The sequence below is a fragment of the Octopus sinensis genome, linkage group LG21, assembly GCF_006345805.1.
Source record: "Octopus sinensis linkage group LG21, ASM634580v1, whole genome shotgun sequence".
Classification (NCBI taxonomy): Eukaryota; Metazoa; Mollusca; class Cephalopoda; order Octopoda; family Octopodidae; genus Octopus; species Octopus sinensis.
The window spans coordinates 18,813,399-18,840,700 of NC_043017.1; the positions used below are offsets into that span (position 1 = coordinate 18,813,399).

At 35.3% G+C, this 27,302-nt stretch overlaps 4 protein-coding genes across 5 annotated transcripts in view; 2 read left to right on the forward strand and 2 right to left on the reverse strand.

Moving 5' to 3' along the window:
- The window catches only part of LOC115222790 (zinc finger protein 271-like), a 54,689-nt gene extending 44,840 nt beyond the window's left edge, over positions 1–9,849 (reverse strand). Inside the window, exons 1-2 of the mRNA XM_036511769.1 lie at positions 9,798–9,849; positions 7,972–8,346 (exon numbers count right to left, since the gene is read on the reverse strand). Of these exons, the coding sequence (XP_036367662.1) occupies positions 7,972–8,346; positions 9,798–9,849 (427 nt within the window). The remainder of the gene's footprint in view (positions 1–7,971; positions 8,347–9,797) is intronic.
- LOC115222943 (zinc finger protein 271-like) lies at positions 3,874–11,060 on the reverse strand. Its single transcript, XM_029793345.2, has 2 exons — positions 10,129–11,060; positions 3,874–6,981 (listed from the first exon to the last, which is right to left on the reverse strand). The coding sequence occupies exon 2, from the start codon at positions 6,611–6,613 to the stop codon at positions 5,429–5,431; it is 1,185 nt and encodes a 394-aa protein (XP_029649205.1). The 5' UTR covers positions 6,614–6,981; positions 10,129–11,060; the 3' UTR covers positions 3,874–5,428.
- Positions 11,061–11,546: 486 nt separating this feature from the next.
- On the forward strand, positions 11,547–23,429 carry LOC115222791 (zinc finger protein 239-like). Of its 2 annotated transcripts, XM_036511799.1 has the most exons (3): positions 11,547–11,719; positions 13,032–13,589; positions 21,024–23,429. In XM_036511799.1, the coding sequence occupies exons 2-3, from the start codon at positions 13,384–13,386 to the stop codon at positions 22,000–22,002; spliced, it is 1,185 nt and encodes a 394-aa protein (XP_036367692.1). In that variant the 5' UTR covers positions 11,547–11,719; positions 13,032–13,383; the 3' UTR covers positions 22,003–23,429. The 2 variants fall into 2 exon arrangements, with proteins under 2 accessions (XP_036367692.1, XP_036367693.1); XM_036511800.1 differs by lacking the exon at positions 21,024–23,429 and having other exon boundaries at positions 11,575–11,719; positions 13,032–15,384.
- A 1,330-nt stretch (positions 23,430–24,759) lies between these two features.
- Positions 24,760–27,302, forward strand: part of LOC115222936 (zinc finger protein 98-like) — a 61,902-nt gene continuing 59,359 nt past the window's right edge. Inside the window, exon 1 of the mRNA XM_036511796.1 lies at positions 24,760–24,793. The gene's annotated coding sequence lies outside the window, so the exon portion shown is untranslated. The remainder of the gene's footprint in view (positions 24,794–27,302) is intronic.

Consider the following 27,302-nt stretch of genomic DNA (forward strand, 5'->3'; position numbering starts at 1 on the left):
ACCAGGAATATGGCATCAGTGGTGCTTCTACCCGGAACAAAACCAAACTGCATCTCATCTAAGCAGACTCTCTCCCTAATTAGATGGACTATGACCCTCTCTGACCTTCATCACCTGATCCAGCAGTTTAATACCCCTGTAGTTATTCCTATCTAGAGCATCACCTTTACCTTTGTAGCAGTTAACTATGGTGCTGCTATGCCAGTCATTGGGTATGACTCTGTTATGTAGTACCTGGTTTACAATGCGGGTGACTAAGCCATAGCCCACACCACCAGATGCTTTAAGCATCTCAGCAGTGATTCCTGATGGGCCAGGGGCTTTTCCTGCCTTCATACCCTTAATTGCTTTAACTACTAGGGAGCTGTCTATTTGGATAGCTGATCCCTCTACTGGGTCAACATTTGGAAGGCTCTCCTCCTCCCGTTCATTCTTCACATTCAGCAGTCTTTCATAATGGCTTCTCCAAGCCTCTTTCTTTTCTCTCTGTGTATATATATGTGTGTGTGTGTGTGTGTATATCGATGAATAAATAAATGGAGATGTTATTCAAATTCTTTTACTTCTGACATGTTTCGAAGACAACATTGGTATTATTCCAGAAGGTATAAAATGGTATAAAACAATGCAATCTTCCCATCAGGGAAAGAAAGAATCCAAATGCACCAATAAGACATTCTAAGAGAATATGTTGATTGCATATATGATGAAGGGAACACTATCAAGTTTTTTTTTAAAAACTGTTAGTAGATACCATGTCAAAGGTAGTTTATAGAAAGAGGAGGAGGAGAAAGAAAGAAAGAAATTAGCAGAAAACTAAATAGTGGAGAGAGATATAGAGCGATAGGTGAATTAGAATAAAGCTTAAAGGCATGGAAGTAGATATATTTAGTGGAAGTGAAATGTAAGAAGACAGTCAAAGGTCGAAATCACTTCTAGAAACTACAGATATGCTTCTGCCAATATTTGCATCGATAAATGTGTTTACAAGGGGATTCTCTGAGAATAGGATGAAAAACATTTCACTACTACAAAGCAAGCAAAAAGGATTAACTTTTTTCATACGGTAAAGAAATAAAGAGAATATTCCATTCCAAATCAAATTGTTTATTATGATCTTTTAGATACGAGATTAATTTACTCAGCTCAGTATTATTACGTTTATTGGTATGTCTAAATGTAGAGTAATGATTAGACATTTTGTTGGACAACTGAGATGAAGAACTACCTATATTAAAAAAAAATAATAATAACATCAGAACCGGAAGTAATTGTACATTGATAAATAGAGTTTCTTGTCTTAGAATTACTGCTATGAAAACGAATGCGATTGGAGTTGACTTCAGAAACAATAACCCCGCTGTTAATATTATTTAAAGAATGGTTAGTGTTAAAAAAATTAATGTTAGTATTGTCATTAAGTGGATTTGTATTTAACAACTTATTATTATGCAAAGAGATGATTTGTGAAAGATTTTTTGTTAGAAAATCCTATCCTAAATCGGCGTGAGTTTATAATCGAATAGTATCTTGAATTTCTTGGGAAATCCTTTTCTATAACTTCACAAAACTGATGAGGGAGGTTGAATTTGATCTGCTAACCATATGGAATTATTAATCAAACAGTTTTGCTAGGACATATCTTGTTATTAGGGTAATTATCTTTAAAAGTCATCGATGTACCTTTATAATGAAAATAAAAAAGGATCTTAACGGTTATCTCCCTTACACTGCAGAAATACATTACTCGATTTGGTATTGTTATTCGAAATAAAATTACAATTGTTAATATCGTTTCAACTTGATTTCATGTCCTGATTAATAGAGGTAGAATTAATGTCAATAGGGTTAATAAAGGTAATTAACAAAAATATATATAAAAATGTTAGCAGTGGAGGAAGATGGTCTGATAAGCATAGTTGCTAGAATAAGAACAGGCTGGATAAAAATCAGGGAGCTGCTCCCTTTGACGGTAAGAAAGGGCCTTTCCCTCAGAGTGCTGGCATGGGTTGGACAGTTTGACTGGGCTGGCACGCTGGGTGGTTGCACCAGACTCCGGTCTGATTTGGAATGGTCTTCTATGGCCGGATGCCCTTCCTAACACCAACAACTCCGAGAATGTAATGGGTGATTTTACGTGCCACTGGCACAGGTGCCAATTATAATGACATCGGTATCTGCCAAGACTGTGACTTTGCTTGGCTTGATGGGTCTTCTCAAACACAACGTAATGCCAAACATCTTGGTCGTTGACTCTGTGTGGTTCAACACTTGAGAGGAACTCAGCCGTTTTGCCTGTGGGGTCCAACATTCAAAAGATGTTCTTTATGTACCACCAGGGGTGCACTTGGCTTGATGAATGGAACCTGTGGAAGAGAGAGTCCAAGATAGACATAGGACGAAGGAACAAAGATTGATCTCAAGAAGGTGAACCTTACAAAGGATTGTGACATGTGGTGACATACTGTGCAGAAGATGAGCAACAAGTGATGTAGTATAGTAAGATCAGTGATGCTGACGTGACTGGAATATCTGGCAGTAAATAATAAGACTTGCGGAGAATATACTCAACATTCCACTTACATCAACTGAATTAGCAGCAGTGAAGATGTCCTTATGTCCATTAATTATAAACAGTTTGTATTTCTGACGTCTGGAAAGTATTAGCGGTATATTTAGAACAACATGACCAGAGTGAAACTTCATTACAAACTCAAACACTATTCTTAAGTGAAGGAGAACAGAGCTGCCATTAAGTTTGAAGAATATGGAAGGGAGACTTTATAATACCAACTGGTCTATCACTGAGACTGTCTTCATATCTAACATAACAGTAGAGAGTCATTCATCCAGATGTGATTGCAATGTCTTGTATTAAATAGTAAGAATTTCCTGAGAATGTTACATCTACACAAGTAAATTAGCAGTAAAGTTTTTGTCCTTATGTCCATTAATTATAAATTGTGTTCCTGACATCTGGAAAGTATTACTGGTATATTTCCATCAACAAGACCAAAGTCTTGTTTTGTTACCAAAGAAGCTACATTAACACTGCTCTCTACCATTTATGGGTGGTGGATAGCATATTTGGTATTAAGTTACATCCATATATGTTCTCGGTTCAAATCCCACTACATTGGTCTTTATCTTTGTTGTAGATTGAATCCATCCAGAACTTCCCCAAAATGTGTGGCCTTGAGCGAATGTTAGTAATTAATATTTATTAATTAATGCTTGTCATTTGTAATCCAACGATTTGCTAGAAATACTGGAATTCTTGATTTAATTGTTGGCATTATTTAGTTTTGTCCATCTACTTTGTGATTTCGATTCCTACCAGGGCCTGCTGATCCTTTTATTTACTTTGGAGTTAATGAAGTACCGGTAATGCCGTGGTTCGCTATAATTATTTTCTTTAGACTGCCTCTCGCTTGGCTACCATCAACCTATTGGTTACATCACATCTTTACTACATAACCACCATCGTTAGCATTTAATGTATAAAGTTATCTTATCATTCATCTCTCATTCACTTCATCATAACCTATAATATCTAATTGTTGTGTTCTTGAGCAAGGCACTTTATTTTCACGTTGCTCCAGTTCACTCAACTGTAGAAATGAGTTGCGACGTCACAGGTGCCAAGCTGTATCAGCCTTTGTCTTTCCCTTGGATAACACTGGTGGCGTGGAGAGGGGAGGCTGGTATGCATGGGCGACTGCTGGTCTTCCATAAACAACCTTGCCCGGACTTGTGTCTAGGAGGGTAACTTTCTAGGTGCAATCCCATGGTCATTCATGACCGAAGGGGGTCTTTACCCCCTTTACTATCAAATAATGTCAACAAATTATATAAATACAAAGTAAGCATCTTTGAAGATCAGTTTGGAAAATGTGTAACTTTTATCAGACATTGATCAAGTCTGTGAATTCTGTAGTTTATGGTTGTGTCAGGACAAGTTTTGGTTAAATGTTCTACATTTAGAATAACAGGAGAATAATTGAAGAGCAACACCACATTTATTTCAATTTCAGGTAATTAAGAATATTTACAAAGAATGTCTTGTGTAACAGACATATCAAACCCATACCATCATGTAGAATGGACAATAAAACACTGATGACTATGATGATGATTCACAAATTACGTCATTCATTTTGCATTTATATCAAGTTTAAGGTTACATTCATACTTGCAAATAAACATTCAGTTTAACCCTCAAGTCATGAAGGAATCATACTAGAAATAAAAGAAATGATAAAACTGTAGAAATCAAAACCAACATCAGAATTGGTCCCTTGGTGGGATATATCCATAATAACATTTAAACCAGGATATATGTAAGATACATGAAACAATGTATAGAAGATGCAGAATACATAACATAGGGAGAGAAATGTCCAGAAGCTAAAGCTATCAGATTGTGAACCACACGGTTGGTAACATACAGAGCTAGAGAAGATACATGCATGGATGCTAGGAGGGCAAAATGGATGTTAATCTGTTGCCAGACATGGAGACTATGCTGTATATCTGTATTTTGGAATTTTGTTAAGTGTCCATTTACTGTCCCAGGTCACTGTGTAAAGTGATTGGTGTTAGAATGAATTGCCATCCATGATTACAGTGTCTAAATAAATGAGCAAGAAGGATCCTTGAAACATCTTCAGAGACTGTAAAATCAAATGTAGAAACAGTTGGAGTTTCAAAGAGTGCAGAATCCAAGGTAGCTTGGAAATGAGATATCAAATGATGATGATGGTGATGATGACACCAGTCTATGATTTCTAACATTTTAAGTGATGTTATAACAAGATTGAAGAGAATATGTGTCTCAGTAATTTACTCATAATGTCAAATAAATAAAGTGTGTGCTTTCTCTCTTCTGGAAATAAATCAAATGAGGAAGGGCATCCAGCTGTAGAAACACTGCCAGATCAGACTGGGCCTTGTGCAGCCTTCTGGCTTCCCAGACCCCACCCGAACCGTCCAACCTATGCTAGCATGGAAAGCGGACGTTAAACGATGATGATGATATATATATGTATATCTGGAGAAAGAAAGCTTTATTAAACATATCACAGAGGAAAGTTACCTCACACTAAAGATATATTTATGTAACTATACAAAATATAATGTGATAGCTTCTTGGAAAGGAGAATATATTTTTGGTTGTATCATGCGTAATTTTTTATTCAGTGAATTTCGATGGTTTTGATAAACACAATGCAGTAAATGTGTTGTTTCCAAGTTTTGATGAGTAAATTTGTCTTTTCTTGTTTGTTTCTACAGTAAGTTTTCTGAATATTAGGAAGTCTTCAGAAAATTATTCACTGAAGAAACTGAAAAAGTGGGAAAAATTCATTTGATCATCATGAAAAAATATTCTACGGCATTTATCACAAACTCTATTCTGATAATGAGCTTGTTACTGTGGTGTGTGAATACCTAAGTGTTTAGTTAAACAGCCTTTTTGAAAGAATGATTTTCCACATATGTCACAGAGATATGGCTTCTCTCCTGTATGAGAAAGTTTATGAATAGTTAATTCACTATTTTGAAGAAATGATTTACTGCAGATATCACACTGAAATGGTTTCTCTCCTGTATGAATATGTTTGTGAGCAGTTAAGTGACTGTTTTGAGCAAAGAATTTTCCACAGACATCACAGTGATGTGGTTTATCTCCAGTATGAATACGTGTATGTGTAGTTAAGTGATGCTTCACAGAAAATGACTTACTACACACATCGCACTCATATGGTTTCTCTCCTGTGTGAATACGTTTATGTATAGTTAAGAAGCTAGGTGCAGGGAATGATTTACTACAGATATCACAGTGATACAACTTCTCTCTTGTATGAGAACGTCTGTGTCTATTTAAAATTGTTGGTGCAGGAAACGATTTTCCACAGATGTCACAATGATATGGCCTCTCCTTTGTATGAATATGTTTGTGTGTAGCTAAGACAGAACAATCAGAAAATAATCTACCACAGATATTACAGTGATATGGTTTTTCTCCCGTATGAATACGTTTGTGCCTGCTTAAATCATCATTTTTAGCAAATGGTTTATCACAGATGTCGCACTGATATGGTTTCTCACCCGTATGAATGCGTTTGTGATTAGCTAGGCTACTTTTTTGAGAGAATGATTTACCACAGATATCACAGTGATACGGCTTTTCTCCTGTATGAATGTGTTTGTGAGCAGTTAAGTCACAATTCCGACGAAATGATTTACCACAGATATCACACTGATATGGTTTCTCTCCTGTATGAATGAGTTTGTGACTTATTAGATCGCCTTTTCGACAAAATGATTTATCACAGATATCACATTGATATGGTTTCTCTCCTGTATGAATGCGTATGTGAATAGTTAAGTTCTGATTTTGATTAAATGATTTACCACAGATATCACACTGATATTTTTTCTCTCCTGTGTGAATGCGTCTGTGTGTAGTTAATGTATGTTTATGAGAGAATAATTTATTACAGATATCACAGTGGTATGTTTTTCCTTTCTTTTTCTGTATATCCTCAGGGAAATCAATAACTTGAGACTCTGTTTCACATTTAATCTTTTTCTCACACAATTTGTCTTCCATTCTTGTTTCTCTCTCGCCACAATAAATATAAAAGTTCTTCTTCACTTTATTTTTATATTTTATTCCAATTTCTTCGGATATATTTCTATCAACTGTGATTTTTGTCAATATTCGAAGATGCTGCAAATTCCTTTGTAATTCAGCTTCAATTTCAATATCAGATCATTATAATACAAATTCCAGTCTGTGAATTTGAGAGCATTTTGTATTAAAATTCTGTTCAGAGCCAATATTTCACAGTAATTCTACCACAGATTTAGATAATAAATGGTTATATCTGTTCTGTATGATCTGTTTGGCTTTAAAAGATGATAAATATTGATGGATCTCCGGTAAATATTTCTTTTATGGCAGTGTCATCTGATATTCTGAAACAAAAGAGAACCAAATATAAAATATCAAGGATACTTAAACGAAAGACATTTTATTACATTCCTTCTAAATTGATAAACTGTAGATAGAAACTTTTACCAGGATAATGGAAGTCATCCACCTGTTTTTTTTTTCTGCTAACAAAATATGCATCAATATCTTTAAACCAACATTCTATATTTAAACCAACATTCTATATTTTACCAACATTGAACATCTCTAAAATGCTCTGTTGTCCAACACAGCAGTAAAACTGTTCTGACAAATACCGAGTGAGGACTTGATAATAACTCCTCTGAGATAAATATGAATACAAAAAGAGTTTATGATGGGTGTGGGTTAATGCATGCTTCTGTACATGCATATGTGTGTATATATATCATCACCATCATCACTTAACAGCTCTCTTTCATAGAAGCATGGTTTGGATGTCTTGACAGCAATTGGCGAATTGAACACGAACACCAAGATATAAATACACACATATAGGTGTGTATGTGTGGAGTGCATTGCACAATGCATAAAGAATAACTAATGGGTGATTCCAACCAAGGACAAAAAAAGAATTTTGAAACCCACCATCTCAGATTTTCACACAATATAGTAAATGTGTAGTTTTCAATTTTTTGATGAGTGAATTTGTCTTTTCTTGTTTGTTTCTACACTAAGTTTTCTGAATATTAGGAAGTATTCAGAAAATTATTCACTGAAGAAACTGGAAAAGTGGGAAAAATTCATTTGATCATCATGAAAAAATAATCAACATCATGCACTGCATTTATCACCAACTCCATTCAGATAATGAGCTTGTTACTGTTGTTTATGAATACCCAAGTGTTTAGTTAAGTAACCTTTTTGAGAGAATGATTTTCCACATATGTCACAGAGATATGGCTTCTCTCCTGTATGAGTACGTTTATGACGAGTTAATTCACTACTTTCAAGGAATGATTTACTGCAGATATCACATCGAAATGGTTTCTCTCCTGTATGAATACGTTTGTGAGCAGTTAAGTGACTGTTTTGGGAGAAGAATTTTCCACAGACATCACAGCGATGTGGTTTATACCCAGTGTGAATACGTACATGAATCATTAAATGATGCTTCACAGAAAATGATTTACCACAGATATTGCACTCGTATGGTTTCTCTCCTGTGTGAACACGTTTGTGTTTAGCTAAGATACTTGGTGAGGGGAATGATTTACAACAGATATCACAGTGATATGGTTTCTCTCCTGTATGAACACGTTTGTGAATAGTTAAGATTCTTGGTGCAGGGAATGATTTACCACAGATATCACAATGATATGGCCTCTCACGTGTATGAATATGTTTGTGTCTGGATAAGCTAGAACTGTCTGAGAATGATTTACCACATATATCACAGTGATATGGTTTTTCTCCTGTATGAATACGTTTGTGTTTAGTTAGGTTGCCATTTTCAGAGAATGATTTATCACAGATATCACAGTGGTATGGTTTATCCTTTGTATGAATGTGTTTGTGACTAATGAGGCTGCTTTTATGAGAGAGTGATTTGCCAGAGACGTCAGAATTACATGGTTTCCCTCTTGTATGAATGAGTTTGTGAGTTAAGCCACACTTTTGAGACAATGATTTATTACAGATATCACAGTGGTATAACATTTTTCCTTTCTCTTTCTGTATATCCTCAGGGAAATCAATAACTTGAGACTCTGTTTCACATTTAATCTTTTTCTCACACAATTTGTCTTCCATTCTTGTTTCTCTCTTGCCACAATAAATATAAAAGTTCTCCTTCACTTTATTTTTATATTTTATTCCAATTTCTTCGGATATATTTCTATCAACTGTGATTTTTGTCAATATTCGAAGATGCTGCAAATTCCTTTGTAATTCAGCTTCAATTTCAATATCAAATCATTATAATACAAATTCCAGTCTGTGAATTTGACAGCATTTTGTATTAAAATTCTGTTCAGAGCCAATATTTCACAGTAATTCTACCACAGATTTAGATAATGAATGGTTATATCTGTTCTGTATGATCTGTTTGGCTTTAAAAGATGATAAATATTGATGGATCTCAGGTAAATATTTCATTTATGCCAATGTCATCTCATATTCTGAAACAAAAGAGAGCCAAATATAAAATATCGAGGATACTTAAATGAAAGACATTCAACGATGGACATTTTACAACATTTCTTCTATAGTGAGAAATTGTTGACATAAACCTTTACCAGGACAATGGACCTTATCCATCAATTTTTTCTTGCTAACAAAACATGCATCAATATCTTTGAGCTGGTGGAAATGCTAACTGTTTATATTTTACCAAATTTCAACATCTCCACAGTCTCCTGTTGTCCAACACAACAGTAACACTGTTCTGTTAGGCACTGTGTGAGGAAGCAGGGGAGAGAGAGGGACAAGCACTTACAAAGACCAAGACTTCCATATCACATAGGCAATGCAACCCGTTTGCGGGACATTGGAGAGAGTCTGAAATTGACTAAGCATTCGAGGTTCTCAAAGATTAGGTTGTCGAAGCATTGGAGGCATGATGGGAATCGGTAAGATGAGCTGACCCTGAGTAAATATTGAAGCTTAGGGATTAAGAGGTAATTCCTAAGTATGAAATAACCTTGATGGGGTTCGATTGCTTCAATTTTTTTCAGCAATTGCTCAAAGGTAGCCAGTGATTGGGGCTCCTAGAGAGCATCAAGCTGATGGGGAGGAGCTGAAATGGAAGGGAAGGACTCTACAAAAAGGTCAATAATTGGTTGATGTTGAGAAGCTGGGTGGTTGAGGATCCAGAACTCACATTTGGAGCTGTTTACTTGGAAACACCAGCGACCAAGCACCCCAACAATCATGTTTGCAATAACATGAACTCTGTCTGGAGGTCCCCACAAATAAGCATTGTCGAAATGCCAGACGTATTAAAAAAACAACAATAAGTAATGTCAGCTAAAGCAAGTTTTTCAACTCACTTCTATTACATATATGACAGCCGACACGTATGGGGATTAAGACAACATCGTTACTTTAGGAAAATTTCTTCACTTTCTTTGAACACATCAAAACAAACAGGTGCAGTAGGAAAATGACAGAATTTATACAATGTAGGTGTTGTTTCTATTAATAATACTTACATATTAATACAGAGCCAATGACGGAGATGTCACAATATATTCAAGTTGTCGCAACTCAGACTGGACAGCACATTTACATTTTACAATAAACCTTTCTTTATATTTCCACACCAGCATAATAAAGATTGCTGTAGCTGTTTCTTTCCGCAGTTAATTAGCAATCATCCAGTAATTAACCTCTATATTTAATTAATTTGTTCAGTTGATGGAATCTCCGCAATATTACTTCCGTCTCTTCAAATCCAAAAAACATCAGTTTTGTCTTTCTTTCTGAATAGATAAAATCGAGTTCCAGTAAAGTGCCGGAGTCGATATGAAGGAATAATGACATTCCCTAATATTTCAGGTTTTGCGTTTTTAACAGAAATGATACTAACACTGGCCACTGTGTGGAAGGTACCTATTATTTCTTTACACCGCTTAAATAATTAGTACCATCCTTGCATTGGTGTGTTGTAATTATGTTCATTTGACGTAAAAACGATTATGGTAATTAAGACGATCTTCAATTTTAGATAGATCATTTAGATACGTACACATACATATATATATATATATATAACATGGAGTCATAATTGAACCCGTGTCCTCTTGATTTTGTATTGATTCTTTCTCGGAAGCGTTTGTAATTGGAGATATCTTCCAATCTGTTACCTCCTGTTTTGATACATACATACAGTTTACAAATAGGGCGAGGATGGGTGTGGAGGAAGACGAATTAAGAGAAATTTTAGGGTACAAATGGTAAGGAAAGATAAAAATAGATATAAACAAGAAATAAGGAGTTATAAAGAATATTTTGGTGGTTAAAGATTTAGTGGTTGTGAAGGTAAACAAGAGGGAATGTCTATGAAGGCAGGGGGGGAGTTATTCATATTTTGAGAATAGGTTGCGTAATCTGTGTCTAGTTTTTACATGCTGACACGAACACAGAGTCGCAATGAATGGGATAAAATATTAAAAAAATATGTGGATGCAAAAAATATATTGTTTGCTTGAAATACCGAAACGAAAACGAACTTAGTAAATCCATATTGTTTGTTGACACACGTCTTTGTATCTCATTAATTTACACTTTAAATCTTGTAATTAAGTGAATAGGGAGATTTCTTCTTTGAACTCAGAACGTAAATATAAACAAAATGCCACTAAGCATTTCACTCGGAGGCTATAGTTTCTGCCAGCTTGCCGCCTTAGAGTTTATCTCAATTGTCATTAAAAGTTTTTTAAATGAATGTATCGCTAGCGTTGTACATATTAAAATCAGTGTATATATGTTGTTCCTTTACTAATGTTTCTAATTAAATAATAATTAATCGTTTAAATGTTTCTTTTCTCTCATTGCAAAACACATGCTTTTATAACGAAAGTACTTTTTTTCATTGAAGTAATCAAAAAAAAAAAATTATAAAATTCGTTTCAGTATTTCAAGTAAACCATGGTGTTTCTATATATTCCCAATTCTACCAAATTCTGTCGTCATACCCGCCATTTACTGATATTCTGCTATTGATTGTTCCATGCCTTTCTTTCTTATACATATTTAAAGTGGAAAGAAATTATATAAGAGAAATTATAAGCAGCATCGCAGGTGAGATACATTATTTTGACGCAGCTGAAGTAAAAGATTACCTTGTTTGTATAAAGCGGAATAAGATATAAAGTAACCAAAGGTATTTAATAGAGAAGATGAAGAATGATCAATTCTACGTCTTTTAGATGGAAAATATAAAGTAGATCAGGATATATATATAAAGACTTGTGTCGAAGCTAGAGATGAGATAGTTGTTATGACAGTTTATTGTTAGAAATTGCGAAATAATTCTGTTGGTTCTCTGCTATTGTTGGATAAACATCTTTATTACTGGATCTGATCTAGTTTACAACAGGCAATTACGTGATACAATTAATTAGAAATGATTGCTAATTAATTGTGAGAAGAAATAGCTACAGCAATATTTATTATGTCGAAGTGAAAAATCTAAATGAAATTTTGTTGTAAAATATAGAAGTTGCGTTAAAGCTGTCGTTGTCCAGTATGAGTTTGAATCTATGGTGACATCTTCGTCATTGGCTCTATATCAATATGTAAGTATTGATAGAAGCAACATCAACATTGTATAGGTCGTGTCCTCTTTCTACTACATCTGTTTGTTTGGATGTGTTCAAAGATTATAGAAAGAAAGTGAAGAAGAGAAGAAATTTTGGTTGTTTACTTTATTACCCAGTCATAACCAGGGTATGGTTATGGTTAGGGTGGGGGAAGGGTATCTTTTTTCTCATAAATAACTGACAAACTGATATGACACCGCATTGACAAACAACCGCAGAAATTGTATTCACCTCAATAGACGTCATTGATTGGTTGAAATTGCCGAAATGCAAGAAATTTAACAAGAAATAGCTTACAAACTACAGAATTTTCTCAAGAAAGCCAAGAGAAAAAGATGTTTTATGTAACACACTACCAGTATACGAAGTTTAAAAGTGTTTAGTTACAAAGAAATTTGTGATGATATATATACACACATATGCATGTACAGAAGCATGCATTAACCCACACCCATCATAAACTCTTGTTGTATTTATATTTATCTCAGAGGAGTCGCTATCAAGTCGTCACTCGGTGTTTGTCAGAACAGTTTTACTGTTGTGTTGGACAACGGAGCATTTTAGAGATGTTCAATGTTGGTAAAATATAGAATGTTGTTGCTTCCACTGGTTTAAAGATATTGATGCATATTTTGTTAGCAGAAAAAAACAGGTGGATGAGTTCCATTGTCCTAGTAAACTTTTCTATCTACAGTTTATCAATTTAGAAGGAATGTAATAAAATGTCCATCATTGAATGTCTTTCGTTTAAGTATCCTCGATATTTTATATTTGGTTCTCTTTTGTTTCAGAATATCAGATGACATTGGCGTCAAAGAATTATTTACCTGAGATCCATCAATATTTACCATTTTTAAAAACAAACGAATGATGTCATACAGAACAGATATAAACTCACATTATATAAATCAATGGTAGAATTACTGTGAAATATTGGCTCTGAACAGAATTTTTATGCAAAATGCTCTCAAATTCACAGACTGAAATTTGTATTATAATGATTTGATATTGAAATTGAAGCTGAATAACAAAGGAATTTGCAGCATCTTCGAATATTGACAAAAATTACTGTTGATAGAAATATAGCCACAGACATAGGAATAAAAGAACATTTATATTTATTGTGTCGAGAGAGAAACAAAGATGGAAGACGAATTGTGTGAGAGAAAGATTAAATGTGAAGCAGAGTCTCAAGTTATAGATTTCCCTGACGATATACAGAAAGAGAAAGGAAAAACATTATATCAGTGTGATATCTGTAAGAAGTCATTCTCTCTAAAGTGTAACTTAACTACTCACAAACGCATTCATACAGGAGAGAAACCATATCACTGTGATATCTGTGATAAATCATTTTGCCAGAAAGCCCACCTAATTGGTCACAAACACATTCATACAAAAGATAAGCCATATCAGTGTGATATCTGTGGTAAATCGTTTCCTCAGAGTTGTAACTTAACTACTCACATACGTACTCATACAGGGGAGAAGCCATATCAATGTGATATCTGTGGTAAATCATTCGCTCATAAAGGCAGCCTAGTTACTCACAAACACATTCATACAAAAGATAAGCCATATCAGTGTGATATCTGTGATAAATCATTTCCTCGGAGTTGTGACTTAACTACTCACATACGCATTCACACAGGAGAGAAACCATATCATTGTGATATCTGTGGTAAATCATTCTCTGAAGATAGTAACCTAACTAAGCACAAACGTATTCATACAGGTGAAAAGCCATATCACTGTGATATCTGTGGTAAATCATTCTCTGAGAGTTCTAGCTTATCCAGACACAAACATATTCATACGGGCGAGAGGCCATATCATTGTGACGTCTGTGGTAAGTCGTTTCCTGCAACAAGAATCCTAAATATACACAAACGTGTTCATACAGGAGAGAAGCCGTATCACTGTGATATTTGTGGTAAATCATTCCCTGCACCTAGTGTCTTGACTATACATAAACGTGTTCATACAGGAGAGAAACCATACGAGTGCGATATCTGTGGGAAATCGTTTTCTGTGAAGCATCACTTAATGATTCACAAGCGTATTCATACTGCAGATAAACCATATCACTGTGATGTTTGTGGAGCATTCTTCTCTCAAAACAGCCGCTTAACTGCTCACAAGTATATTCATACAGGAGAGAAACCATTTCAGTGTGATGCCTGCAGTAAATCATTCTTTGAAAGTAGTGAATTAAGTCGTCATAAACGTACTCATACTAGAGAAAAGCCATATCACTGACTTCTCAAAAAAACTACCCAACTAAACATCTAGGTATTCATGCATAACAAAAAGCAGCTCATTATCAACATTGAAGCAGAATATGACGTGTGTTGTTTTTTTCTGATGCTCAAATGAATTTTCTCTATGTTGTGAATTTCTTCATCTAATAATTTTCTAAATACTTCCTAATTGAGAAACCAACCTGAGAATGTCAGTTTACTCATCCAAAAGGCCGTCAACATGCAAGGTCCATGTCTGGCTACCATGTAGCATCACATCTTAGACAAGCACTATATAATGTGCCCTTCAATCTGATAGAGAAATCCTTTGTTAACAGCCGAAATTGTTGCCCTTTGAACATTTTTCACTGCCTTCTTAACCTGTCTGCTATGCTTTCAGAACTCCCTACCCTCACAGCTAATTAAGTTGCCTAGTCAATAAAGCTGTCTATTAAAAATAACTGATAGCTTTAGCTTCTGGACATTTCTCTCCATATGTTATGTATTCTGCATCTTCTATACATTGTTTCATGTATCTTACATATATCCTGGTTTAAATGTTATTATGGATATATCCCACCAAGGGACCAATTCTGATGTTGGTTTTGATTTCTACAGTTTTATCATTTCTTTTATTTCTAGTATGATTTCTTCATGACTTGAGGGTTAAACTGAATGTTTATTTGCAAGTATGAATGTAACCTTAAACTTGATATAAATGCAAAATGTCATCAGTGTTTTAATGTCCATTGTACATGCTGGTATGGGTTTGATATGTCTGTTACACAAGATATCAGTGCATTTTCTCAATTGTGAGGCCCAGGATCTTGAATTCTGACCTCATCATTCTTTGTAAATATTCTTAATTACCTGAAATTGAAATAAATGTGGTTTTGCTCTTCAATTATTCTCCTGTTATTCTAAATGTAGAACATTTAACCAAAACTTGTCCTGACACAACCATAAACTACAGAATTCACAGACTTGATCGTCTTAAGATATTGTTCACGCATATCCTTAACCGCTACATATTCATTTATTCAAGTTTATCACACAGTCACTTATTTCTCTAATTTTGTTATAGATTGGCTGACCGAAAACCCCAAGATTTTTTCTTGTCTATTTTACTATTATCGACATTCGCTGTGGAGAGGAGGTTCTGCTAGGTTCCTCACAGGTACAAGATTTTCTGGGCAGGGAACACTGACGGAGTCGGGGGTGTGGATATACTTCTTGTGGAGAAATGGGTTGATAAGGTAATCGAGGTAGAGTATGTGACAGAATACTAAGATTAGATTAGTGCTTCATCATGGGTTAGCAACCATTATCTTGGCCTATACCCATCAACCAGGGCTATCCGATGGACAGAAAGACTGATTTTATGACACACCCTTGCAGAATACCTCGTTGATGAATGACAAGAACCTTCTCTTTGTGGCTGGTGACTTCAATGGACATGTTGGACAACATACAGGGTCTTCCATGGAGGCCACGGTTTTGGTTCCCGCAATGAGGAGGGAACCAGGCTGCTGGAGTTCTGTGATACGAATGATGTTATAGTTTGCAATACTAACTTCAGTCACCTAGCCACCTACCGTTCTGGCAGACACACTAGCCAAATTGTCTACATCTTTGCCAAAAAAGGGAAAGATGGCTGCTTATAAATGCCAAAGCCTTCCCAGACGAAGAATGTAACCCACAACATAGACTGGTAGTTAGCGACTTCAGGATCAGGGCTAAATGGATGCCCAGAAGACGACCAGCATGGAGAAGAAGGGTCTGGAAGCTTAAAGATCCTGGAAATGAACAGAGATTTAGAGACATATTACTCAAAGCCTTTGACAAAATAGAAGTGGATATAGCTTCACATGATGTGGAAGACAACTGGAGATTTCTACGGGACAATCTGCTGAGGGCCACTGACCATATCTGTGGATGGTGCAAAGTTCCCTCTTGACCCAAAATAATGTGGTGGTGAAACGATGTTATTCACAGGGCTATTAGAGAAAAGAAGCAGGTTTGGAAGAACGGTAGTTGTAGGGAATTGTATCAGACTGCCAGAAGGGAAACTAGGAGACAGGTTTATTTAGCCAGAGGGGAAGCAGATAAGAAAAAATTTGTTTATGTTCTGCGCCGTGAGGACCAAAGACTTGAAGCATTTTGTGTTGTAAGACAGTGTGTGAAAGAGAATCGTGATGTAGGAGAGAAATGTGTCTGCATGGATGATGATTCTCTTGCACTAAACGAGACTGCAAAAAGAGAGGTCTGGAGACTCCATTATGAAAGGTTGCTCAATAAAGAGAATGAATGGGAGAAAGAGAGTCTGCCGAATGCCGACCCAACAGAGGGACCAGCTATCTGAATTAAGAGTATGAAGACAGGAAAAGCCCCCAGCCCATCAGGAATCACCGCAGAGATGCTCAAAATATCTGGTGGTGTTGGCTATAGCCTAGTCACCCGTATAGTTAACCACGAAGGAGTCATACCCAGTGACTGGTGTAGCAGCACTATTCAACTGCTACAAAGGTAAAAGTGATGCTTTAGATACAAATAATTACAGAGGTATTAAGTTATTGGATCAGGTAATGAAGGTCATGGAGAGGGTCATAGCCCAACTAATTAGGGAGAGAGTCAGTTTAGATGAGATGCTATATTTTTGGTAAGACAGCTGCAGGAGAAATACCTAGCCAAAGATAAACCTCTGTACCTGGCTTTCATTGACATGGAGAGAGCCTTTGATAGTCCCCCGATCCCTTATCAATGAGGAAACTAGGGATAGATGAATGGTTAGTGAAAGCTGTGCAAGTCATGTACAGGGACACTGTCAGTAAGGTGAGGGTTGGCAATGAGTACAGTGAAGAATTCCGAGTGGAGGTAGGGGTCCACCAAGGTTCAGTCCTCAGCCCCCTCCTATTTATCATAGTTCTCAAGGCAATAACAGAGGTATTCAATACAGAATGCCCCTGGGAGCTTCTCTCGAATAATGACCTTGCTCTAATTTCTGAGTTATTATCAGAACTAGAGGAGAAATTTCAGGTGTAGAAGTAAGGATTAGAATCGAAGGGCCTTAGAGTCAATCTAGCTAAAACCAAAGGAATTACCTTGGATCTGTATTCTACTTGCATTTATTAGTGTCCATTTGTTGGATATAATTTACCAAATTTGTTTAAAAATGGGTGATTTATTGATATCAACCTGGATATTTTAATCCCTTTTTGTCTGTCTGTATGTATGCATGTATGTACGTACGTACGTACGTTTGTATGTATGTGTATGTATGTATATGATCTATCGGCGATCTTACGGTCGATCTATCTAAAACTGAACATCGTTTTAATTACCATAATCGTTTTTACGTCAAATGGAAATAATTATAAGCATACCAATGCAAGGATGGTACTAATTATTTAAGCGGTGTAAAGAAATAACAGGTACCTTCCTCACGGTGGTCAGTGTTATTATTCCTAATAAAAACGCAAACCTGAAATATTAGGGAAGGTCATTGTTGGATCATATCGACTCCAGCTTAACCCTAACCCTCCATATATAAAAAAAACAACACTTTCTTGAAATGTATCCGGTATTTATTCAGAAAGGAAGAAAGACAAAACTGATGTTGTTTGGATTTGAAGAGACGGAAGTAATATTGCGGAGAATTTTCTTCGCTGCTCAACGATTCTGCCAACTGAACAAATTTATTAAATATAGAGGTTAATTACTGGATGATTGCTAATTAACTGCGGTAAGAAACAGCTACAGCAATCTTTATTATGTTGGTGTGGAAATATAAAGGAAGGTTTATTGTAAAATGTAAATGTGCCGTCCAGTCTGAATTGCGACAACTTGAATATATTGTGACATCTCCGTCATTGGCTCTGTATTAATATGTAAGTATTATTAATAGAAACAACACCTACATTGTATAAATTCTGTCATTTTCCTACTGCACCTGTTTGTTTTGATGTGTTCAAAGAAAGTGAAGAAATTTTCCTAAAGTAACGATGTTGTCTTAATCCCCATACGTGTCGGCTGTCATATATGTAATAGAAGTGAGTTGAAAAACTTGCTTTAGCTGACATTACTTATTGTTGTCTTAATACTTACAGTTTTCCTTTCCACTCTGCATTCCAATCATCGTTATTTCCCCATATCTTAATATTAATAAGAAAGAGAAAGTTTGTATTTTTTAGGTCACTTCTATACATTGTTTAGTCACCGTTTACCTTTTTCTTAAGAAATAAACTTGACAACTTTTATTCTCAAATTTAAAGTGATTTTGATGTTGATTCTCAAAAATCGATGATAATTATCGATAGTCTAGCTAATAATTACAGCGGATAAAATTGATTCCCAATTAAAATGAAAGAAGAAGAAAAAAACAGACGTATTAAAAGTGTTAATAAAACTTTTCCAAAACTTTCATTTAAAGAGCTAAATATATTTTTGTGCCTTATTCACAAACAGCAAATCTTGTAATCTCTATGAGATAGTTGTAGATTCCTCATGGATAAATACACAATCTACTATGATATATGAGAAACAAGCAACAGAAATGTTATGTCAAACACTAACAAATGACTAAACATCAACTTTTTACTTTGATTCTTGTTTTTATTTGTGATTTCGTATTTGTTTTCTCATCCGTTAATATTATATTTAGTTTGTGTTACGTTGATTTCCTTTTGAGGAAATGAAGGATGTTTTAGCAACTTGGGTATTGAACACGATTATCTTCATTCTCCTCTGTATAGTCTGACACAGCAAAGAAAAATCGGTGTTACTATAGTATGATATCCACCTTGCTTTTTGTGCCTACCGTAAGGCACTTTACCAAACAACCCACTTATGGCCTTCAGCACTTAATTCCATCCCATTTAGTTGTTCACAGTAGGACCATGCTAGCCAGAGACTTTTACAAAATAATTTGAAGTGAAGATGAAGCAGTGTTCTGTTTGAGAGAGCACAGTCTTATTGACCCGGTAGAAAATGTACCTCTTTGTCATAAATGCAGAACACGAATGGAAGAAAAAAGAAAGATGGATAGAACAGGAGAATTCTGGCCAATATTGGGATGTCCGAAAAAAAGGTGCCAAGCATATCGCACAGTTCTGGAAGGAAATCAGTTTTTCCACTAATCCAATTTAAATGAGAATATTAATAGCAGATTGAGTGTGTGTGAAATTTCAGAACTAGTGTTCTATTTTATTCACGAAATTCCGAGGAGTACCACAGTAAACTTTACTGGAAAGTCGCCCAATACTATTACAGACTGATTTAATATGTGTCATGAAGTTTGTAGCACGATAATATTACACCAGACAAGGGGTCAAATGATTGGCACACAGGAAAATTCTATACAGGTTGTCTAAGGTCAGTTTGCTGGTCATCGTTGATTGTTGACTGGTGATCAACCTCCGAACTCAGAGGATTCTGATGCAGAACTTATAAATAAGAAGAACTATGGGGCATGCATAGATGGCCCCTGGGTTTATAGTCTGAAAAATGGGCTTGATTGTCTGTACTTTTATATTCAATGAAGAGATGGGGACACACTCATGATAAACAATGACCTGTTCACTGCTTTTTTAAATGATATCAGATCAGTTTACTAACATTCAAATCAATATTTGAAGATTTTTTTATTTTGCATAATAAGATGTTAATGAGTTTTAATAAATTTTACACTACAGACTGTTTATTATGCTCCTTTCCTTTTGTAGAATAAATGTTTAATGATTTTTAATATATTTCATACTACCAACAGTTGGTAGACATCCTACTATAGTAGAAAATGGGTGGTAGATATCATAGATTAGTAGCACAATTTGGTAAAATATAAAGAGTTGGCATTTCCACCAGCTCAAAGATATTGATGCATGTTTTGTCAGCAGAAAAGAAAAACAAAAAGAACAGGTGGATGAGGTCCATTGACCTGGTAAAGGTTTCTATCTACAATTTCTCACTTTAGAAGAAATGTAAAATGTCCACTGTGGAATGTCTTTCATTTAAGTATCCTCGATATTTTATATTTGGTTCTCTTTTATTTCAGAATATCAGATGACATTGGCATAAAATGATATTATTTACCTGAGATCCATCAATATTTATCAACTTTTAAAAACAAAAAGATGTCATACACAACAAATATGAACCCTCATCATATAAATCTATGGTAGAATTACTGTGGAATATTGGCTCTGAACAGAATTTTTATACAAAATGCTCTCAAATTCACAGACTGGAATTTGTATTATAATGATTTGATATTGAAATTGAAGCTGAATTACAAAGGAATTTGCAGCATCTTCGAATATTGACAAAAATCACAGTTGATAGAAATATAGCCAAAGAAATAGGAATAAAATATATAAATAAAGTGTGGAAGAACTTTTATATTTATTGCGGCGAGAGAGAAACAAGAATGGAAGACGAATTGTATGAGAAAAAGATTAAATGTGAAGCAGAGTCTCAAATTATCGATTTCCCTGAGGATATAAAGGAAGAGAAAGGAAAGACATTCTATCAGTGTGATATATGCAAGAAATCATTCTCTCAAAAATGTAACTTAACTACTCACAAACGCATTCATACTGGAGAGAAACCATATCAGTGTGATATCTGTAGTAAATCATTTTCTCTAAAGCATCACTTAACTACACACAAACTTTTTCATACTGGAGAGAAACCATTTCACTGTGAAATCTGTGGTAAATCATTCTCTCAGAAAGGTAACTTAGCTAGACATACACGCTTTCACACAGGAGAGAGACCATATCAATGTGATGTCTGTGGTAAATCATTCTCTCTAAATAATCTCTTGGCTACACACAAGCAAATTCACACTGGAGAAAAACCATTTCACTGTGTTATTTGTGGCAAGTCATTTTCTCAAAGTGGTAACTTAACTACCCACATACGTACTCATACGGGAGAAAAGCCATATCACTGTGAAATTTGTGGTGAATCATTTTCTCAAAATGGCAACCTAATTACTCACAAACACATTCATACGAGAGATAAAATCTATAATTGTGATATTTGTGGTAAACTATTTTCTGGACATGGCGAGTTAATAGAGCACAAGCATATCCATAGAGGAGAGAAACCATTTCATTGTGATATCTGTAGTAAATCATTCTCTCTGAAGCATCACTTAGTTGCACACAAACTCTATCACACAGGAGAGAAGCCACATCACTGTGATATCTGTGATAAATCATTCTCTCAAAAAGGTTACCTCACTAGACACAGACGCTTTCATACAGGACAGAAGCCATTTCACTGTGATGTCTGTGGTAAATCCTTCTCTGCAAATCATCACTTAAGTACACACAAACAAATTCATACAGGAGAAAAACCTTATCTGTGTGAAATCTGTGGTAAACCATTTCCTCAAAATGTTAACTTAACAATTCACATACGCACTCATACGGGAAAGAAGCCATATCACTGTGATATCTGTGGTAAATCATTTGTTCAGCAAAGCAACTTGATTACTCACAAACAATCACACAAGAGATAAACCACATCACTGTGTCTGTGGTAAATCCTTCTCTCAGGCACGAAAGTCCCTTAACTAGTCACAAACGCATTCATGATTGATGCAAGCTAAATCTGTGTGATACCTGTGGAAAATTATTTTCTCAAAACAGTCACTCAACTGTCATAAACATGTTCGTACAGGAGTAAGTTAATTGCACACAAACTCTTCCACCATCATCATTGTTTAACATCCACCTTCCAGGCTGGCATTGGTTGGACAATTTGACAGGAACTCATAAATCAGAGGACTGCATGAAGCTTATGTAGGCTCAAAAGTCTTCATACTAGAGCAAAACGATATTTCTGCAATGGCATTAAATTATCTTTTACCTACATACAAACTCTTTCACAAAAGATAAAAATCATATCAGTGTGATATCTCTTGTGGATCATTTTCTCAAAGTTGAGGCTTCATTACTCACATATGCACCCATTAGTGAGAAGCCAAATCACCGATATCTGGGAAATATCATTTCTTGGAGCTGATAGTGTAACTCAACACAAACGTATTTATACAGGATAGAAACCATATCACTATGATATTTGCAGTAAACTATTCTCCAAGAGTTCTAGCTTACCTGGACACAAGCATATTAAGCCTCGTTCCTCAAAAGCGATTTTGTTGAAAAAAAACAATGAAATTCTAAGGATCCTGTATCTTAAAAATGATGTGAATCTAATGAGTGGATGTCATATTTGGATTCTATGAGTTGAAAAATGCCAGTTCTGAATTAAAATATCTTGACAAAAGAAGCAAAAATATATTTTTTTGGCCTGTGCATCCTTCCTTTCAAAATTGTGATGTGACTTGACATGTGTGCCTTCTGTCAACTTTGTTTCCTCATGATCATCAGGAAAATGTCTTTTAATTAAATCTTCTACAAAAACTTATCTGAATACGATTATTTTGGCATGTACGCAAAAAAAAAAAGAAAGAAAAATGGTGGGCTCACACACATCCATATATAAATGTCACAAAGTTTTTTAAATTACAAGTTTCATATCTATTTATCTATCTACTTAGAAGTCATGTATGTCGGTAGAAACGTGTATGCCCAACAGTTGGGGGTATTTTCCTCACATTAAATTGCAATATAATTGTAACCCACACTATCTGAAAGGTATCTGTAGAAAATTTCATTGAAAAATAACCATTCTTCTGAATGATATGAGGAAACAAAGTCAGCGAGGAGACATATTTGTATAAGTACTGTGTGCCTAAGCTTTTAACGGAAGCTAATTCCTAATGGTTCACAGAAGTATAGCACTAGGATGATTTTATTTGTTGGCTTTTCGTTGTTACTTTATAGTAAATTTGTCATTGAAGTTTAAATAAAGTATTGAGGTTAAAGTGTAAAGTGTTTTAATAAAAACAAATAAAACACTAATGGGTTATTAAACAGATTATTTAAAGTGATTTTTCAATATTTACATCTTCATCCTGCTTCCTTGTCCTAACCCAGTCTTTTATATTTCCCTTTACATTATTTCTATTTCCTAATGAGTCCCAGGCGATCTGTGTATATATATATATATATACACACACATAAATATATATACACATATATATATATATATATATACACACACATATATATATACATATATATATAATATACATATACATATATATATACATATATACATACATATATATACATATATATATATATATACATATATATATATATATACACAAATTTGAAGATCGTCTTAATACTATGATTGTTTTTACGTCAAATGAACATAATTACAACACACCAATGCAAGGATGGTATTAATTATTTAAGCGGTGTAAAGAAATAACAGGTACCTTCCTCACGGTGGTCAGCGTTATCTCTCTATATATAAATGGCAAAATGTCTGCGTGTGTGTCCTTCATACAAATCCACAATTAATAGATGATTGCTAATTAACGGCAGAAAGAAACAGCGACAGCAATCTTTATTATGCTGGTGCGGAAATATAAAGAAAGGTTTATTGTAAAATGTAAATGTGCTGTCCAGTCCGAGTTGCGACAACTTGAATATATTGTGACATCTCCGTCATTGGCTCTGTATTAATATGTAAGTATTATTAATAGAAACAACATCTACATTGTATAAATTCTGTCATTTTCCTACTGCACCTGTTTGTTTTGATGTGTTCAAAGAAAGAAGAAAGAGAGTGAAGAAATTTCCTAAAGTAACAATGTTGTCTTAATCCCCTGTCACATATGTAATAGAAGTGAGTTGAAAAACTTGCTTTAGCTGACATTACTTATTGTTGTTTTAATACGGAAAGATACTTCCACTGTTTTCCTTTCCACACTCCTTTTCAGTTATCGCTATTCCCCCATATCTTAATATCAATGCAAAGAGAAAGTGTATTTCTTAAGTCACTGTAACACATTGTTTAGCCACCATTTACCTTTATTTCTAAGAAATAAACTTGACTACTTTTGTCCAACATTGCTAATTGAAAATGATATTAATGTTGATAGTCAAAGGTCAATGATAATTATCGATAGTCCAGCTGATAATTACAACGAACAAAACTGATGTCCAATGAAAATAAGCAAAATAGGTATTAAAGCTGCTGATAAAACTTCCCAAAAACTTTTGTTTAAAGAGGTAAGCTGATCCAGTCTAATATATTTTATTTGTATTTAGAAACAGCAAATCCTGTAATCTCTATGAGACAGTTGTAGATTCCTCATGGATAAAGATACAAGCTACTATGATATATTAGAAACAAGCAACAGAAATGTTATGTCAAACACCTACAAATAAGTAAGCATCAACTTTTTATATTGTGGCCTGTTTTTATTTGTGATTTCGTATTTGTTTTCTCACTTGTTAATATGATTGTGTTGAGCACACTTTTGTTTAATGTTTTGTTGACAATGCCATAAAGAATAGAAGAGATGGATCTGGAAAGAATGGAAAAGTGTGGGTGGCAGCAAAGATTCATGTCAGAAGGCTAAAAGTGAGGCTAGACGTCAAGTGTATCTAGCTAGGATAGAAGCTGAAAAGAATAGGTTTGCCAAGATCAGACTTGAAGTGTTCCTGATTGTTAGACTGTGTCAGTGAGGATCGAGATGTTGTGGGAGATAAGTGTGTGCAGATGGATAATGGTATGCTTGCACTTAGTGATGTGGACAAGAAAGAGGTGTGGAAAAGTTTCTATGCAAGACTGTTGAGTGTAGAGAATGAATGGGATAAAGGGAGTCTCTCTCATGTAATTAGGAGAAGAATTAGGCTAGCTGAAATGAGGTTTGACTTTGTCCAGGGAAGAAGCACTATTTTTATATTCAGGCAATGGCAAAAGAAATACTTAGCTAAGAATAAACCATTATACTTCGCATTTGTTGATCAAGAGAAAGCCTTCGATAGAGTGCCCACTGTGTGATATGGTGGTCACTGAGGAGGCTAAGGATAGAAGAGTGGCTGGTGAAAGTTGTATAGGCCATGTACAAAGACACTGTCAGTAGTGTGAGAGTTAACCACGAGTACAGTGAAGAATCTGGTGTAGAGGTAGGGGTTCATCAAGGCCTAATCCTTAGTCCCCTCCTTTTCATCATTGTCCTCCAGGCCATAACAGAAGAATTCAAGACCAAAAGCTTCTTGGGATTGCCATATACTGATGATCCTGCCCTCATAGTGGATTCTGTATCAGAGCTACATGAGAAATTCCAGGTGTGGAAGCAAAACTTCTAATCTAAGGGCCTTTAGGTTAACTTAGCAAAGACTAAGGTCTTGGTAAGTAAGAAAACTGACAGGACTCTATCCACCTTAGTTAGGAGGCCATGTTCGATTTGTAGGAAAAGTGTAGGTAGGAACTCCGTAGAGTGTACCCAGTGTAAGCTATGGACACAAGAGGTGCAGTGAATTAATAGGAAGGTTATCAGAGAAGATAGTTTGTGTACGTGGAAGATGCACAGGATCCATAAAAGCGTAGAGACTCAGGAAATTGATTCTCTCAAATGCCCTAATGACTCATTAGAGGTAGGAGATAATTTCTACTACCGAGGGGACCATATTAGTAGTGTGGGAGGATGCACAGAGAACATGATAGCTAGAATAAGAATAGGATAGAGGAAATTCAGAGGGCTGTTACCTTTGTTTGCAATAAAAGGTTTCTCTGTCTGAGTGAAAGGAAGCTTGTCTGAGGCATGTATATAGACAGCAATTCTACAAGGCAGTGAAATGTGGGCCCTGAATGCAGAGGACATGCAAAGGTTAGAGAGGAAGGAGGCTAGCATACTCCAGTACTGTTCTTAAACTTCGTTTTTCTCTTGTAGACATTGATTGTGATCATCGTTGTTTAATGTCTGCTTTCCAAGCTGGCATGGGTTGGACGGTTTTGACTGAGAGCTGCACTGGGCTCCAATCCAATCTGACAATGTTTCTACAGCTGGATGCCCTTCATAATGCCAACCACTCCGAGAGTGTAGTGAGTGCTTTTTACGTACCACCAGCATGAGGGCCAGTCAGGCGGTACTGTCCCGGCCACACTTCAGTGGTGCTTTTTACATGTCACCAGCACGGGACCAGTCAGGTGGCATGCATTTATCAATGTACTTCGAAGTTCCAATCCCACAGGAATAAAATAATGTCCCATGCAAGTATTATTTATACGTGGTTTGTGTGAGGGGGGCTGCCTTATAATGGCAGAGAGAGTAAATGGATGAGTGAGCGTTCGAGAGAATCACGAGTATGCTTTCTGTTTTTTAATTTTCAGTTGATCAGCTCTAGGCAGAAGTGGAAAATGAAGAGAGTATACTTGTTTTTTCATGCAATTTATTTCCTATTAATAGAATAGTTGTGTATCGTTCCATACTGCCTTCGTTAGGGTTCATCAGCCCAACTTGACTGAACATTGTAATCAACAGTTAGTCCATCTATAGTCATTTAAAACTTAAAATTTAAGAGGATCAGTCTTTTTTCTTTCTATGGAATGAGAATCATAAGTATTGTTTCCTACCCTTCACCTATGTATAAAAAGAACAGCTGTTGTAGCTTAAATAGGAACAGGCTTGTTTGCTATGCTGTGCTGTGAAAACATTTGTAGAATCAATTTCCATTTTGCAAGATGTTACACGAAGACAGATAATAATAACATAAATGAAATTTATTAATACTCTCACATACATGATATGAAACTTCATTTAACTTGAATCCTTAGTTATTTCAAAAACATACAAACTTAAATCATAAAATATATAATCAGGCAAATAATCCCCACTCCTTAAAATTACTGGCCTTGTGCCAAGATTTGAAACTGATATTGATAATTACA

What these genes read in the sequence shown, in the direction of transcription:
- LOC115222791 (XM_036511799.1), top strand. Translation starts at nt 13,384, where the DNA reads ATGGAAGACGAATTGTGTGAGAGAAAGATTAAATGTGAAGCAGAGTCT. An exon ending in CACTGTGATATCTGTGATAA is followed by an intron (nt 13,590 to 21,023) that starts ATCATTTTGCCA and finishes TATATGCAAGAA; the next exon opens with ATCATTCTCTCAAAAATGTA.
- LOC115222943 (XM_029793345.2), bottom strand. Translation starts at nt 6,613, where the DNA reads ATGGAAGACAAATTGTGTGAGAAAAAGATTAAATGTGAAACAGAGTCT.